We start from the raw sequence: 17,532 nt of genomic DNA, 5'->3' as shown, positions 1-17,532 counted from the left end.
TGGGATCTTGCTGTGTGCAAATTGGCTGACGGGTATATTGCAACAGTGACTACACTTCAAAAAGTACTTCATTGGCTGTAAAGCACTTTGGGACATCTTGAGATGGTGAAAGGTGCTACAGAAATGTTCTTTCTTTCTTTGTCTCTCTCTCTCTCTCTCTCTTTGTCTCTTGTCCGTCCCTCTCAGTCTCAATTCTTGTTCTCCAAAAAATGAATTCACTGCATGAATAACTTGAAACATTTCAACACCATTCTTTCTCTCTCCTTCTTCCTTCCTTCCTTCCTTCGTTTATTGCTTTCTTTCTCTCGGTCCCTGTTTGGCACTCTCCTGCCCCGCACTCTGTAATCTCCTTCAGCCCTCACTATCTGAGTAAACAAACGCTGACGGTTGGGAAATTTCCGATCAAACTGAAAGCTGAGATTAGGGAAGCTGCTGGTGCTGCGGTTTCTTCGCTATTATCGCTCATCATTTGGAGAAGGAGCGGGGACAGTCTCCACTGTGTCGCCCGCCTACTTACAACCACTTAGGGAGGGCTCCTCACCATAAGTTGAACTCTGAAAGCCTTGGTTGAGGGAGGTTTTATCATGGACGGCACAACGAATCCTGGGGCCAATATTTCTCCCTCAACCAGCATCACCACAACAGATTTATCTGGTCATTATCACATTGCTGGTTGCGGGATCATAGAAACATAGAACCATAGGAAGTTACAGCACAGAAGGAGGCCATTTCGGCCCATCGTGTCCGCGCCGGCCAATGAAGAGCTATCCAGCCTAATCCCACTTCCCAGCTCTTGGTCCGTAGCCCTGCAGGTTACAGTATCCCAAGTGCACATCCAAGTACTTTTTAAATGTGGTTAGGGTTCCTGCCTCTACCACCCTTTCAGGCAGTGAGTTCCAGACCCCCACAACCCTCTAGGTGAAGAAATTTCCCCTCAAATCCCCTCTAAACCTTCCCCCAATTACTTTAACTCTGTGCCCCCTGGTTTTTGACCCCTCTACTAAGAGAAATAAGTCCTTTCTATCCACTTTATCTAGGTTCCTCATAATTTTATACACCTCAATAAGTTCTCCCCTCAGTCTCCTCTGTTCCAAGGAAAACAGACCCAGCCTATCCAGTCTTTCCTCATCGCTAAGATTCTCTACTCCCGGCAACATTCTTGTAAATCTCTTCTGTACCCTCTCGAGTGCAATCACATCTTTCCTGTAATGTGGTGACCAGAACTGCACACAGTACTCTAGCTGAGGCCTAACTGGTGTTTTATACAGTTGAAGCATAACCCCCTGCTCTTGTATTCTGTGCCACAGCTAATAAAGGCAAGCATTCCGTATGCCTTCTTAAACATCTTATCTACCTGGCCTGCTATCTCAGGGATCTGTGGACATGCACTCCAAGGTCTCTTTGTTCCTCTACACTACTCAGTGTCCTACCATTTAATGTGTGTTCCCTTTCCTTGTTAGCCCTCCCCAAATGCATGACCTCACACTTCTCCGGATTGAATTCCATTTGCCACTGTTCTGCCCAGCTGAGCAATTTATGGATCTTGCTGTGCGCACTTTAGCTGCCGCCTTTCCCTACCTTACAACAGTGGCTACACTTCAAAAAGTGCTTCATTGGTTGTAAAGCGTCCTGAGGTCATGAAGGGCGCTGTATGTAGATCCAAGTCCAGAACAAGGGGGGCATAGCCTTAAAATTAGAGCCAGGCCGTTCAGTGGTGATGTCAGAAAGCATTTCTTCACACAAAGGGCAGTGGAAATCTGGAACTCTCTCCCCCCAAAAAGCTGTTGAGGCGGGGGGGGGGGCGGGGTGGTCAATGTAAAATTTCAAAACTGAGATTGATAGGTTTTCATTGGGCACGGAGAATCAAGGGATATGGGGATTGGGCAGGAAAGTGGAGTTGAGGTCAAAGATCAGCCATGATCTCATTGAATGGCGGAGCACGCTTGAGGGGCCATATGACCGACTCCTACTCCTACTTCTTATGTTCGTATGGAAGGGTATCAAGGGATATGGAGCCAAGGCTGGTAGATGGAATTAAGATTTCGATCAACCATGATCTAATTGAATGGCACAACTGGCTCGAGGGGCTGATGCCGTCCTCCTGTTCCTATGATATCAAGGTCGTGTGTCAAGAAGGACATACCATTACAACCCCTAGAGCACATGTAGATATTGGGTGAAGTGAGTCAACTCGGATATGTGCAAGGGGCATGTGAGCTGCCAATGGCAGTAACTGATGCCACTGAAGCCAGGAGTGTATCTAAAGCATGACCACCACCCCCCCACCCTCCCCCAATCTTGTTTTTTTAATTGGTTCATCTGGGTTCTTGAGACAGTGAGTAAAGTGTTGTTATCTTGAATCAGCCACGACCCTCCTGACTCAGAGGCGAGAGGGCTTGACACACAGTGAGCCACGGCTGACACTATTCTAGGTTTGATGCGCCGCAGCCGTGGATGGGGTTGACCGAGGCCCTTGCCAGTGACAGATGGCAAGCGGCTGTCCTTACTCAACCTGAGCCTCGGCCCAAAGAGGCCTCGGGCTTTTACTTTTTTTTCTCCCACACACAGGGCCGTGAGCTCAGCGGAGAAATTCAGAAGCTGTTTGAGGAGCTCTTGGGTACTTTCTGCTATCAGTTGGATCCGGTGGAATATGCCCTTTAATTAGTCACTCTCTGGTCCGGGAATTCCAGCTCTTTGAGAGTCGCCTGCTTCTATTAAGCATCCAGGGCAACAGGAGGGGGTGGGGTGGAATTAGATGGATACACTCGACCCTCTATTTTCACCAGGGAGATGAAAATGAGCCCACCTGGCCCATTGAGGACCACAAGGCAGGTTACACAGAAATAACAAACACAAACAGGCCATTCGGCCCAACAGGTCCATGTCGGTGTTTATGCTCCACACGAGCCTCCTCTCACCCTACTTCATGTCAAGTTTTTCAGCATATCCTCCGATTCCTTTCTCCCTCATGTGTTTATTTAGTTTCCCCTTAAATGCATCGATACAACACGCCTCAGCCACTGCTTGCAGAAGCGAGTTCCACATTCTAACCGCTGACTGGGTAAGATCTCGCATCTCGGTTTGGTACTGAGGCAAAGGAGCAGATTTATCTCTTCCGGTGCCTGGGCAACTGGACAACCAGTGTGCAGCGAACACAGAAAAATCAGGCAGGAGGCGAGCACTCAATATACCCAAACGGGGTGGGGGGGGGGCAGGAAATCTACCCAGCTTGGTAAACATCCATATCCCCAAACAAAAGCCAATGAGAGAGAATCAGGCTCCACGTCACACTGCGGATGAGTATTCACCCACACTGCAGCCAGTGTCACTGATTGTATCGGCACTGAAGTTAGTCAAACCTCACTTCACTCTCCCACCATTAATTCTGCCATTGTTGTTAGTTTTATACATTCACACCCTTCCCTGGGAGAATAGGGAATGGGTTGTGCATTAGTGATGGAGGAGCTGGTATCTGAGAGTGGGACAGGCTGTGTGTTAGTGATGGAGGAGCTGGTATCGGAGAGTGGGACAGACTGTGTGTTAGTGATGGAGGAGCTGGTATCGGAGAGTGGGACAGGCTGTGTGTTAGTGATGGAGGAGCTGGTATCGGAGAGTGGGACAGGCTGTGAATGTGTTAGTGATGGAGGAGCTGGTATCGGAGAGTGGGACAGGCTGTGTGTTAGTGATGGAGGAGCTGGTATCGGAGAGTGGGACAGGCTGTGTGTTAGTGATGGAAGAGCTGGTATTGGAGAGTGGGACAGGCGGTGTGTTAGTGATGGAGGAGCTGGTATCGGAGAGTGGGACAGGCTGTGTGTTAGTGATGGAGGAGCTGGTATCGGAGAGTGGGACAGGCTGTGTGTTAGTGATGGAGGAGCTGGTATCGGAGAGTGGGACAGTCTGTGTGTTAGTGATGGAGGAGCTGGTATCGGAGAGTGGGACAGGCTGTGTGTTAGTGATGGAAGAGCTGGTATTGGAGAGTGGGACAGGCTGTGTGTTAGTGATGGAGGAGCTGGTATCGGAGAGTGGGACAGGCTGTGTGTTAGTGATGGAGGAGCTGGTATCGGAGAGTGGGACAGGCTGTGTGTTAGTGATGGAGGAGCTGGTATCAGAGAGTGGGACAGGCTGTGTGTTAGTGATGGAGGAGCTGGTATCGGAGAGTGGGACAGGCTGTGTGTTAGTGATGGAGGAGCTGGTATCGGAGAGTGGGACAGGCTGTGTGTTAGTGATGGAGGAGCTGGTATCTGAGTGTGGGACAGACTGTGTGTTAGTGATGGAGGAGCTGGTATCGGAGAGTGGGACAGGCTGTGTGTTAGTGATGGAAGAGCTGGTATTGGAGAGTGGGACAGGCGGTGTGTTAGTGATGGAGGAGCTGGTATTGGAGAGTGGGACAGGCGGTGTGTTAGTGATGGAGGAGCTGGTATCGGAGAGTGGGACAGGCTGTGTGTTAGTGATGGAGGAGCTGGTATCAGAGAGTGGGACAGGCTGTGTGTTAGTGATGGAGGAGCTGGTATCTGAGAGTGGGACAGGCTGTGTGTTAGTGATGGAGGAGCTGGTATCGGAGAGTGGGACAGGTGGTGTGTTAGTGATGGAGGAGCTGGTATCAGAGAGTGGGACAGGCGGTGTGTTAGTGATGGAGGAGCTGGTATCTGAGAGTGGGACAGGCTGTGTGTTAGTGATGGAGGAGCTGGTATCGGAGAGTGGGATAATCTGTGTGTTAGTAATGGAGGAGCTGGTATCTGAGAGTGGGACAGGCTGTGTGTTAGTGATGGAGGAGCTGGTATCGAAGAGTGGGACAGGCTGTGTGTTAGTGATGGAGGAGCTGGTATCTGAGAGTGGGACAGGCTGTGTGTTAGTGATGGAGGAGCTGGTATCTGAGAGTGGGACAGGCTGTGTGTTAGTGATGGAGGAGCTGCTATCGGAGAGTGGGATAGTCTGTGTGTTAGTGATGGAGGAGCTGGTATCTGAGAGTGGGACAGGCTGTGTGTTAGTGATGGAGGAGCTGGTATCTGAGAGTGGGACAGGCTGTGTGTTAGTGATGGAGGAGCTGGTATCTGAGAGTGGGACAAGCTGTGTGTTAGTGATGGAGGAGCTGGTGTCGGAGAGTGGGACAGTCTGTGTGTTAGTGATGGAGGAGCTGGTATCTGAGAGTGGGACAGGCTGTGTGTTAGTGATGGAGGAGCTGGTATCTGAGAGTGGGACAGGCGGTGTGTTACTGATGGAGGAGCTGGTATCTGAGAGTGGGACAGGCTGTGTGTTAGTGATGGAGGAGCTGGTATCGAAGAGTGGGACAGGCTGTGTGTTAGTAATGGAGGAGCTGGTATCGGAGAGTGGGACAGGCTGTGTGTTAGTGATGGAGGAGCTGGTATCTGAGAGTGGGACAGGCGGTGTGTGGGTGATGGAGGAGCTGGTATCTGAGAGTGGGACAGGCTGTGTGTTAGTGATGGAGGAGCTGGTATCGGAGAGTGGGATAGTCTGTGTGTTAGTGCTGGAGGAGCTGGTATCGGAGAGTGGGACAGGCTGTGTGTTAGTGATGGAGGAGCTGGTATCTGAGAGTGGGACAGGCTGTGTGTTGGTGATGGAGGAGCTGGTATTGGAGAGTGGGACAGGCTGTATGTTAGTGATGGAGGAGCTGGTATCTGAGAGTGGGACAGGCTGTGTGTTAGTGATGGAGGAGCTGGTATCGGAGAGTGGGACAGGCTGTGTGTTAGTGATGGAGGAAGCTGGTATCTGAGAGTGGGACAGTCTGTGTGTTAGTGATGGAGGAGCTGGTATCGGAGAGTGGGACAGGCTGTATGTTAGTGATGGAGGAGCTGGTATTGGAGAGTGGGACAGGCTGTGTGTTAGTGATGGAGGAGCTGGTATCGGAGAGTGGGACAGGCTGTGTGTTAGTGATGGAGGAGCTGGTATCTGAGAGTGGGACAGGCTGTGTGTTAGTGATGGAGGAGCTGGTATCGGAGAGTGGGACAGGCTGTGTGTTAGTGATGGAGGAGCTGGTATCTGAGAGTGGGACAGGCTGTGTGTTAGTGATGGAGGAGCTGGTATCGGAGAGTGGGACAGGCTGTGTGTTAGTGATGGAGGAGCTGGTATCGGAGAGTGGGACAGGCTGTGTGTTAGTGACGAAGGAGCTGGTATCGGAGAGTGGGACAGGCTGTGTATTACTGATGGAGGAGCTGGTATCTGAGAGTGGGACAGGCTGTGTGTGGGTGATGGAGGAGCTGGTATCGGAGAGTGGGACAGGCTGTGTGTGGGTGATGGAGGAGCTGGTATCTGAGAGTGGGACAGGCTGTGTTTTAGTGATGGAGGAGCTGGTATCTGAGAGTGGGACAGGCTGTGTGTTAGTGATGGAGGAGCTGGTATCAGAGAGTGGGACAGGCTGTGTGTTACTGATGGAAGAGCTGGTATCTGAGAGTGGGACAGGCTGTGTGTTAGTGATGGAGGAGCTGGTATCGGAGAGTGGGACAGGCTGTGTGTGGGTGATGGAGGAGCTGGTATCTGAGAGTGGGACAGGCTCTGTGTTAGTGATGGAGGAGCTGGTATCTGAGAGTGGGACAGGCTGTGTGTTAGTGATGGAGGAGCTGGTATCTGAGAGTGGGACAGGCTGTGTGTTAGTGATGGAGGAGCTGGTATCGGAGAGTGGGACAGGCTGTGTGTTAGCATTGGAGGAGCTGGTATCTGAGAGTGGGACAGTCTGTGTGTTAGTGATGGAGGAGCTGGTATCTGAGAGTGGGTCAGGCTGTTTGTTAGTGATGGAGGAGCTGGTATCGGAGAGTGGGACAGGCTGTGTGTTAATGATGGAGGAGCTGGTATCGGAGAGTGGGACAGGCTGTGTGTTAGCATTGGAGGAGCTGGTATCTGAGAGTGGGACAGTCTGTGTGTTAGTGATGGAGGAGCTGGTATCAGAGAGTGGGACAGGCTGTGTGTTCGTGATGGAGGAGCTGGTATCTGAGAGTGGGTCAGGCTGTTTGTTAGTGATGGAGGAGCTGGTATCGGAGAGTGGGACAGGCTGTGTGTTAATGATGGAGGAGCTGGTATCGGAGAGTGGGACAGGCTGTGTGTTAGTGATGGAGGAGCTGGTATCGGAGAGCGGGACAGGCTGTGTGTTAGTGATGGAGGATCTGGTATCTGAGAGTGGGACAGGCTGTGTGTTAGTGATGGAGGAGCTGGTATCGGAGAGTGGGACAGACTGTGTGTTAGTGATGGAGGAGCTGGTCTCTGAGAGTGGGACAGGCTGTGTGTTAGTGATGGAGGAGCTGGTATCTGAGAGTGGGACAGGCTGTGTGTTAGTGATGGAGGAGTTGGTGTCGGAGAGTGGGACAGGCTGTGTGTTAGTGATGGAGGAGCTGGTATCAGAGAGTGGGACAGTCTGTGTGTTAGTGATGGAGGAGCTGGTATCTGAGAGTGGGACAGTCTGTGTGTTAGTGATGGAGGAGCTGGTATCAGAGAGTGGGTCAGGCTGTGTGTTAGTGATGGAGGAGCTGGTATCGGAGAGTGGGACAGGCTGTGTGTGTGTTAGTGATGGAGGAGCTGGTATCAGAGAGTGGGACAGGCTGTGTGTTAGTGATGGAGGAGCTGGTATCGGAGAGTTGGACAGGCTGTGTGTTAGTGATGGAGGAGCTGGTATCTGAGAGTGGGATAGGCTGTGTGTTAGTGATGGAGGAGCTGGTATCTGAGATTGGGACAGGCTGTGTGTTATCACAGAATCACAGAAACCCCACAGTGCAGATAGAGGCCATTTCGGCCCATCGAGCCTGTACCGACACATATCCCACCTGATCCCCGTAACCCCTACACCAACACATATCCCACCCTATCCCTATAACCCCACGTATTTAATCCCCCTAACACTAAGGGTCAATTTATCATAGCCAATCAACCTAAAGCACAGATCTTTGGACTGTGGGAGGAAACCGGAGCACCCGTAGAAAACCCCCGCAAACACAGGGAGAATGTGCAAACTCCACACAGTCGCCCGAGGCCGGATTCGAACCCGGGTCTTCTGGCGCTGTGAGGCAACAGTGCTAACCACTATGCCACCGTTAGTGATGGAGGAGCTGGTATCGGAAAGTGCGACTTGGGAAGGCTGTTAGTGATGCACGAACATTGATGGAAATAGCTGTCAGTCAAATTAAGCCGCTGCAAAAAAATCCTAATTCGCGACAAAACTGTCCACGTCAGTCAGAGAGACTGCACAAGGGAGGGTTTGAGAACTGGTAGGGCAGTATTAGTTGGAGGTGTTCTTATGATGGCTGGATTCTGGACTTTCGCTAGGGGCTTTACACCAGAGCAGGCAGTGTTTTCCGAAACCTGTGAGTTCCTGATGCTGCCGAATGTCGCAAAACGTTCCTTTTACCTTCGACTCTGCTCCGCTTTGCTCATCAGAAAAATTCACCATAAAACTCCAAACCCTTGTCTATCGTTTCAAATGAAACTGTGTGGGATGCTGAGGCCATTTAAAAGGGAAGACACTTTGGCTTTGTTTCAGGACGCGCTCTCACAGGCAATGGCTGGGGCCCCTATTCTCCTCTGCCTGGGGTTTCCCCTGTGGGGTTGTGAATGTCAGAGGGATATTTCCTCTGTTTCAGCGCATTGTTTCTAAGTATAGACGTCTGCCTCTCCACAATTTCGCCGCTCAGCTGTATCGAAGCTGGTGCCGGGTCCTCCTCCACTCCCAAATCCAACGGCGTTTTTCCAAATTCATCCTGGGGATGTGCGCGTCGCTGGCAAGGAAGGCATTTATTGCCTCGCTCCCTCCGCACCCCCCCCACCCACCCCAGTTGCCGCTAATACAATCGAGTGGCTTGCTGGGCCACTTCGGAGGGCAGTTAAGAGCCAGCCACGTTTGGGGTGTGGAACTGGAGTCACATGTAGGCCCAGACCGGGTAAGGACGGCTTCCCTAAAGGACATGAGTGAACCAGTTGGGATTTGCAATGACAATCCGACAGCTTCGTGGCCCCTTTTGTACTGATACCAGCTTTTTATCCCCAGATTCTCCAGACTGCCAATGCTGGTGACTTGAACTGCCGTTCACTGGGTTCTCAGTCCAGGCCTCTGGATTACTGGTCCAGTGGCCGAACCACTCCGCTCGGGTGCCACGGGTCATTGGCATAAAAGGGGCAGGCGCCCCATGCCATTTCATAGTACTTGAAGCTAGTTTTCTCATCAACCCCTTTCCTGATGGCGCTGGTTCTTGCTGGGCTAAGGTTCCCGTAACCAGGAAGTAATGAACCCAAATGGCCACTCTTCACGTGCAGCCTGGACTGTTGGCCGTTCTCTCACAACCAGGCTGTCATCGAGTCTTCACTTGAGGATTCCCAACCCTCCAGGATTGGGCTGGAGTCTCCAGGAATTGCAGATTAGCTTCCGGGGCCACTGCAGCGAGCAACACCCAGGGAGAAAAAATTCGCAGGAGCTTTCGAGAAAAATCGTGCGCTTTTCTTTTCAGTTTCTTTGAACACCTTCGTTGCTTCGTCATAAAAATATTTGGTGATGAGAAATGTTGTTTGACTGAGAGTCAAGAATGGCCCAATCGGGTAACAAAGAGCCTGTTCGCTTTAACGTGGGGGGGCGGGGCTTCGCGAGGATGGACGTGTCGGGTGAAAAATGGCGGGAGAAGTGGGGGGCGGGGTATGGCGAGGATGGACGTGTCGGGTGACCAATGGCGGGAGACCTGGGGGCGGGGCATCGCGAGCATGGACATGTCGGGTGACCAATGGCGGGAGACCTGGGGGGCATAGCGAGGATGGACGTGTCGGGTGACCAATGGCGGGAGACGTGGGGGGTGGGGTATGGTGAGGATGGACGTGTCGGGTGACCAATGGCGGGAGACCTGGTGGGCGGGGTATGGCGAGGATGGACGTGTCGGGTGACCAATGGCAGGAGACATGGGGGGCGGGGTATCGTGAGGATGGACGTGTCGGGTGACCAATGGCGGGAGACGTGGGGGGCGGGGTATGGCGAGGATGGACGTGTCGGGTGACCAATGGCGGGAGACGTGGGGGGCGGGGTATCGCGAGGATGGACGTGTTGGACGACCAATGGCGGGAGACGGGGGCGGGGTATCGCGAAGATGACGTGTCGGGTGACCAATGGCGGGAGACGTGGGGGGCGGGGTATCGCGAGGATGGATGTGTCGGGCGACCAATGGCGGGAGACGTGGGGGGCGGGGTATCGCGAGGATGGACGTGTCGGGCGACCAATGGCGGGAGATGTGGGGGGGCGGGGCATCGCGAGGATGGCCGTGTCGGGCGACCAATGATGGGAGACGTGGGGGGCGGTGTCAGGTGACCAAAGGCGGGAGACGTTGGGGGCGGAGCATCGCGAGGATGGACGTGTCGGGCGACCAATGGCGGGAGACGTGGGGGGCGGAGCATCGCGAGGATGGATGTGTCGGGTGACCAATGGCGGGAGACGTGGGGGCGGAGCATCGCGAGGATGGACGTGTCGAGCGACCAATGGCAGGAGACGTGGGGGGCGGGGTATCGCGAGGATGGACGTGTCAGGTGACCAATGGCGGGAGATGTGGGGACGGGGTATTGTGAGGATGGACATATCGGGTGACCAATTGCGGGAGACGTGGCGGGTGGAGCATCGTGAGGATGGACGTGTCGGGCGACCAATGGCGGGAGACGTGGGGGGCGGAGCATCGCGAGGATGGACGTGTCGGGTGACCAATGGCGGGAGACGTGGTGGGGGCGGAGCATCGCGAGGATGGACGTGTTGGGCGACCAATGGCGGGAGACGTGGGGGGCGGGGTATCGCGAGGATGGACGTGTCGTGTGACCAATGGCGGGAGACGTGGGGGGCGGGGCATCGCGAGGATGGACGTGTCGGGCGACCAATGGCGGGAGACGTGGGGGGCGGGGCATCGCGAGGATGGACGTGTCGGGCGACCAATGGCGGGAGACGTGGGGGGCGGGGCATCGCGAGGATGGACGTGTCGGGCGACCAATGGCGGGAGACGTGAGGGGCGGAGCATCGCGAGGATGAACGTTTCAGGTGACCAATGGCGGGAGACGTGAGGGGCGGAGCATCGCGAGGATGAACGTGTCGGACGACCAATGGCGGGAGACGTGAGGGGCGGGGCATCGCGAGGATGGATGTGTCGGACGACCAATGGCGGGAGACGTGGGGGGCGAGGCATCGCGAGGATGGACATGTCAGACGACCAATGGCGGGAGACGTGAGGGGCGGGGCATCGCGAGGATGGATGTGTCAGGTGACCAATGGCGGGAGACGTGAGGGGCAGAGCTTCGCGAGGATGAACGTGTCGGACGACCAATGGCGGGAGACGTGGTGGGCAGAGCATCGCGAGGATGGACGTGTCGGGTGACCAATGGCGGGAGACGTGGGGGGCGGAGCATCGCGAGGATGGCCGTGTCGGGCGACCAATGGCGGGAGACGTGGGGGGGGCGGAGCATCGCGAGGATGGACGTGTCGGGCGACCAATGGCGGGAGACGTGGGGGGGCGGAGCATCGCGAGGATGGACGTGTCGGGCGACCAATGGCGGGAGACGTGGGGGGCGGAGCACCGCGAGGATGGATGTGTCGGGTGACCAATGGCGGGAGACGTGGGGGGGCGGAGCATCGTGAGGATGGATGTGTCAGGTGACCAATGGCGGGAGACGTGGGGGGGCGGAGCATCGCGAGGATGGACGTGTCGGGTGACCAATGGCGGGAGACGTGGGGGGGCGGAGCATCGTGAGGATGGATGTGTCAGGTGACCAATGGCGGGAGACGTGGGGGGGCGGAGCATCGCGAGGATGGACGTGTCGGGTGACCAATGGCGGGAGACGTGGGGGGGGCGGAGCATCGCGAGGATGGACGTGTCGGGCGACCAATGGCGGGAGACGTGGGGGGCGGAGCATCGCGAGGATGGACGTGTCGGGCGACCAATGGCGGGAGACGTGGTGGGCAGAGCATCGCGAGGATGGACGTGTCGGGCGACCAATGGCGGGAGACGTGGGGGCAGGGCATCGCGAGGATGGACGTGTCGGGTGACCAATGGCGGGAGACGTGAGGGGCGGAGCATCGCGAGGATGGATGTGTCGGGCGACCAATGGTGGGAGACGTGAGGGGTGGAGCATCGCGAGGATGGACATATCGGGCAACCAATGGTGGGAGACGTGGGGGTGGGGTATCGCGGGGATGAATGTGTCGGGTGACCAATGGCGGGAGATGTGGGGGCAGGGCATCGCGAGGATGGACGTGTCGGGCGACCAATGGTGGGAGACGTGGGGGGCGAGGCACCGCGAGGATGGACGTGTCGGGCGACCAATTGTGGTAGACGTGGGGGGCGGGGCACCGCGATGATTGGATATGTCGGGTGACCAATGGTGGGAGACGTGAGGGGTGGAGCATCGCGAGGATGGATGTGTCGGGTGACCAATGGTGGGAGACGTGAGGGCGGGGCATCGCGAGGATGGACATGTCAGGCGACCAATGGCAGGAGACGTGAGGGCGGGGCGAATGGAGGCAGCAGGTCATGTGATCAAACCTCCAGGAATAGGCCCAACCAGAGTCGGCAACCCCAATTCACCCGCGTGCCCAGGCTGAGGTCCGCTGAACTCAGCCCAGGACGGGAACCGAACCTGGGACCTTGTGATCCGAACAGTTCAGCCCAGCACCAGGCTCTGCCTTAACTTGCTAGGCCCCACGGGAGACCCTATTGGTAGATCCATCCTGTACCTTCTTCGCAGATCCTGTAACCTCTCACATGGTCTTACAGCACTGAAACAGGCCATTCGGCCCATGTCGGTGTTTGTGCTCTACACGAACCTCCTTCCACCTTTCTTCATCTCACCCCATCAACATATTCCTTTCTCGCTCTTGTGTTCCCCTTATACGCATCTTACACTATTTGCCTCAACCACTCCTTATGCTAGCGAATTCCACATTCTCACCACTCTCTGAGCAACAAAGTTTCTCCTGAATTCACTATTGGATTTATTAGTGACTATTTTGTATTTACGGCCCCGAGTTCTGGTCTCCCCCACAAGTGGAAACATCTTCCCTGCGCCTACCCTATTGAACCCTTTCATAATCTTAAAACCTCTATCGGGTCACCCCTCAGCCTTTTCTTTTCTAGAGAATAGAGCCCCAGCCCGTCCAATCTTTTCTGCTCGGTATATACTCTCAGTTCTGGCAACTTCCTTATAAATCTTTTTTGCACCTTCTCCAGTGTCTCTAAATTCCTCTCACAGTACCCCAAGTGTGGTCCAACCAGGGTTCGATACAAGTTTAACATCATTTCCCTGCTTTTCAATTCTATCCCTCTAGAAATGAACCCCAGTGCTTGGGTTGCATTTTTATGGCCTTATTAACCTGCATCGCTACGTTTAGTGATTTGTGTGTCCATACCCCCCAGATCCCACTACCCTATTTAGATTCTTATTTTCCAAGGAGTATGTGGCCTCCTTGTTCTACCTCTCTCTCTAGAATCACAGCAAAAAAACCCTTTTACATTTGTGCTTAGTGTCTGTCAGGTTTTGGGATTCTATTGTCATTCATTTTTACTGCCGGAGGCCAACCCTATCGACCCATGGAAATGTGGGTCAGCAATTCCATCACCAGGATAAGAAAGAAAGACTTGCATTCTATAGCAACTCTCACGACCTCAGGACATCCCAAAGCGCTTTACAGCCAATGTAGCACTTTTGAAGTGTAGTCACTGTCGTAATGTGGGAAAACGCGGCAGCCAATTTGCGCACAGCAAGCTCCCACAAACAGCAATGTGATAATGGCCAGAAAATCTGATTTAGTGATGTTGGTTAAGGGACAAATATTGGCCCCAGGATACATAGAAACATAGAAGATAGGAGCAGGAGTAGGCCATTCGGCCCCTCGAGCCTGCTCCGCCATTTAATGAGATCATGGCTGATCATCCAAATTCAGTACCCCGTCCCTGCTTTCTCCACATATCCCTTGATCCCTTTAGCCTTAAGAAATATATCTAACTCCTTCTTGAATATATTTAATGAATTGGCCTCCACTACCTTCTGTGGTAGAGAATTCCACAGGTTCACCACTCTCTGGGTGAAGAAATTCCTCCTAATCTCTGTCCTAAATGGCTTACCCCTTATCTTTAGACTGTGACCCCTGGTTCTGGACTCCCCTGCCATCGGGAACATCCTTCCTGCATCTAGTCTGTCTAGCCCTGTTAGAATTTTATAAGTTTCAATGAGATCCCCTCTCATTCTTCTAAACTCCAGCGAGTATAAGTCCAATCGACCCAATCTCTCCTCATACATCCCTGTAGTTCAAATGACTACAAAGGAGCTAACAGCAAACAAATGATGTGTAGAGTATCATATTGCACTGTTGTTTAAGGGCAATGCCCAGTTCAGTTTAGCACAGCCAGTCATTGAGTCTGAGGATGTATTTAGAGGCCCTCCCACTCTTCCTCAGTGGCCTAACATGACTCATCTCTGTGCTGTACTTGGTCAAATGGTGAACCCGCACCTGTGGGAGTTTCCACTGGTCGTAGAAAGTGACGCATCGGTCGGCAGCATCCTTTAAGCTTCGCTGGCAAGACACCTCAAGTAGCAGGTCGCACGCGGAGCACTTGCAAGTCAAGTCATTCTGGTACAGAAGTGACAGATAGCGGAAGAGATGCTACAACAGGGCTTGAGCTGCAGCAGCCCACTTACCCCCTTGAGCTCATCAATGCTGTCAGACTCTAATCTGGTGACACTATCTCCAGTATCTGCAGGAAATGCCATCGATGGAGTGCACTCACCATTTTGTTGTGGGGGAGAGTAACCCTCTAGCATTATTCAACTGAATAAAATTGCCACGACCAGGCAGCTTGCAACAGGTTTCTATTTCAGTCTGTGTCTACCCCCTTCTCCACTCCTTCAGTGTCTGTGTCTACCCCTCCCTCTCCACTCCTTCAGTGTCTGTGTCTACCCCTCCCTCTCCACTCCTTCAGTGTCTCTGTCTACCCCTCCCTCTCCACTCCTTCAGTGTCTGTGTCTACCCCTCCCTCTCCACTCCTTCAGTGTCTCTGTCTACCCCTCCCTCTCCACTCCTTCAGTGTCTGTGTCTACCCCTCCCTCTCCACTCCTTCAGTGTCTCTGTCTACCCCTCCCTCTCCACTCCTTCAGTGTCTGTGTCTACCCCTCCCTCTCCACTCCTTCAGTGTCTCTGTCAACCCCTCCCTCTCCACTCCTTCAGTGTCTCTGTCAACCCCTCCCTCTCCACTCCTTCAGTGTCTCTGTCTACTCCCTCTCCACTCCTTCAGTGTCTGTGTCTACTCCTCCCTCTCCACTCCTTCAGTGACTGTGTCTACCACTCCCTCTCCACTCCTTCAGTGTCTGTGTCTACCACCCCTCTCCACTCCTTCAGTGTCTGTGTCTACTCCCACTCCACTCCTTCAGTGTCTGTGTCTACCCCTCCCTCTCCACTCCTTCAGTGTCTGTGTCTACCCCTCCCTCTCCACTCCTTCAGTGTCTGTGTCTACTCCCACTCCACTCCTTCAGTGTCTGTGTCTACCACCCCTCTCCACTCCTTCAGTGTCTGTGTCTACCCCTCCCTCTCCACTCCTTCACTGTCTGTGTCTACTCCCACTCCACTCCTTCAGTGTCTGTGTCTACCCCTCCCTCTCCACTCCTTCAGTGTCTGTGTCTACCCCTCCCACTCCACTCCTTCAGTGTCTGTGTCTACCCCTCCCTCTCCACTCCTTCAGTGTCTGTGTCTACCCCTCCCACTCCACTCCTTCAGTGTCTGTGTCTACTCCTCCCTCTCCACCCCTTCAGTGTCTGTGTCTACCGCCCCTCTCCACTCCTTCAGTGTCTGTGTCTACTCCCACTCCACTCCTTCAGTGTCTGTGTCTACCCCTCCCTCTCCACTCCTTCAGTGTCTGTGTCTACCCCTCCCTCTCCACTCCTTCAGTGTCTGTGTCTACCCCTCCCTCTCCACTCCTTCAGTGTCTGTGTCTACTCCCACTCCACTCCTTCAGTGTCTGTGTCTACCACCCCTCTCCACTCCTTCAGTGTCTGTGTCTACCCCTCCCTCTCCACTCCTTCACTGTCTGTGTCTACTCCCACTCCACTCCTTCAGTGTCTGTGTCTACCCCTCCCTCTCCACTCCTTCAGTGTCTGTGTCTACCCCTCCCACTCCACTCCTTCAGTGTCTGTGTCTACCCCTCCCTCTCCACTCCTTCAGTGTCTGTGTCTACCCCTCCCACTCCACTCCTTCAGTGTCTGTGTCTACTCCTCCCTCTCCACCCCTTCAGTGTCTGTGTCTACCGCCCCTCTCCACTCCTTCAGTGTCTCTGTCTACCACCCCTCTCCACTCCTTCAGTGTCTGTGTCTACCCCTCCCTCTCCACCCCTTCAGTGTCTGTGTCTACCGCCCCTCTCCACTCCTTCAGTGTCTCTGTCTACCACCCCACTCCACTCCTTCAGTGTCTGTGTCTACCACCCCTCTCCACTCCTTCAGTGTCTGTGTCTACCCCTCCCTCTCCACTCCTTCAGTGTCTGTGTCTACCCCTCCCACTCCACTCCTTCAGTGTCTGTGTCTACTCCTCCCTCTCCACTCCTTCAGTGTCTCTGTCTACCCCTCCCTCTCCACTCCTTCAGTGTCTCTGTCTACCCCTCCCACTCCACTCCTTCAGTGTCTGTGTCTACCCCTCCCTCTCCACTCCTTCAGTGTCTCTGTCTACCCCTCCCTCTCCACTCCTTCAGTGTCTCTGTCTACCCCTCCCACTCCACTCCTTCAGTGTCTGTGTCTACCCCTCCCTCTCCACTCCTTCAGTGTCTGTGTCTACTCCTCCCTCTCCACTCCTTCAGTGTCTCTGTCTACCCCTCCCACTCCACTCCTTCAGTGTCTCTGTCTACCCCTCCCTCTCCACTCCTTCAGTGTCTCTGTCTACCACTCCCACTCCACTCCTTCAGTGTCTGTGTCTACCCCTCCCACTCCACTCCTTCAGTGTAAACTAAGACAAGAGTATATATAAACAAGGCGAAAATATATTTATAAACTCAGGGATATACCTGTTTATACACTGTATGAATGGAACCGCGTTTATGTGTTCAACCATAAATGTATTTTGATGCTTTGGCAACATAAGATGTACCTTATCATGCCAATAAAGCGATTTGTATTGTATTGTATTGTATTGTCTGTGTCTACTCCTCGCTCTCCACTCCTTCAGTGTCTGTGTCTACCCCTCCCTCTCCACTCCTTCAGTGTCTGTGTCTACCACTCCCACTCCACTCCTTCAGTGTCTGTGTCTACCACCCCTCTCCACTCCTTCAGTGTCTGTGTCTACCCCTCCCTCTCCACTCCTTCAGTGTCTGTGTCTACTCCTCCCTCTCCACTCCTTCAGTGTCTGTGTCTACCCCTCCCTCTCCACTCCTTCAGTGTCTGTGTCTACTCCTCCCTCTCCACTCCTTCAGTGTCTGTGTCTACTCCTCCCTCTCCACTCCTTCAGTGTCTGTGTCTACCGCCCCTCTCCACTCCTTTAGTGTCTGTGTCTACCCCTCCCTCTCCACTCCTTCAGTGTCTCTGTCTACCCCTCCCTCTCCACTCCTT

At 53.9% G+C, this 17,532-nt stretch overlaps 1 protein-coding gene across 1 annotated transcript in view; it reads left to right on the top strand.

Annotated features, from left to right (window-relative positions):
* Window positions 1–17,532, top strand: part of LOC147096223 (lymphotoxin-alpha-like) — a 50,096-nt gene that overhangs the window by 14,200 nt on the left and 18,364 nt on the right. The window contains exon 2 of the mRNA XM_085973797.1: window positions 2,569–2,617. Coding sequence (XP_085829923.1) covers window positions 2,569–2,617 — 49 coding nt within the window. The remainder of the gene's footprint in view (window positions 1–2,568; window positions 2,618–17,532) is intronic.

This window comes from Somniosus microcephalus, unplaced genomic scaffold (genome assembly GCF_052327205.1).
Source record: "Somniosus microcephalus isolate GS21.2 unplaced genomic scaffold, FLI_Smic_1.0 unresolved_chr1, whole genome shotgun sequence".
Lineage (NCBI taxonomy): Eukaryota > Metazoa > Chordata > Chondrichthyes > Squaliformes > Somniosidae > Somniosus > Somniosus microcephalus.
Note: the sequence above shows the minus strand (reverse complement) of the source record. Positions and strands in the feature narration are given on the sequence as shown.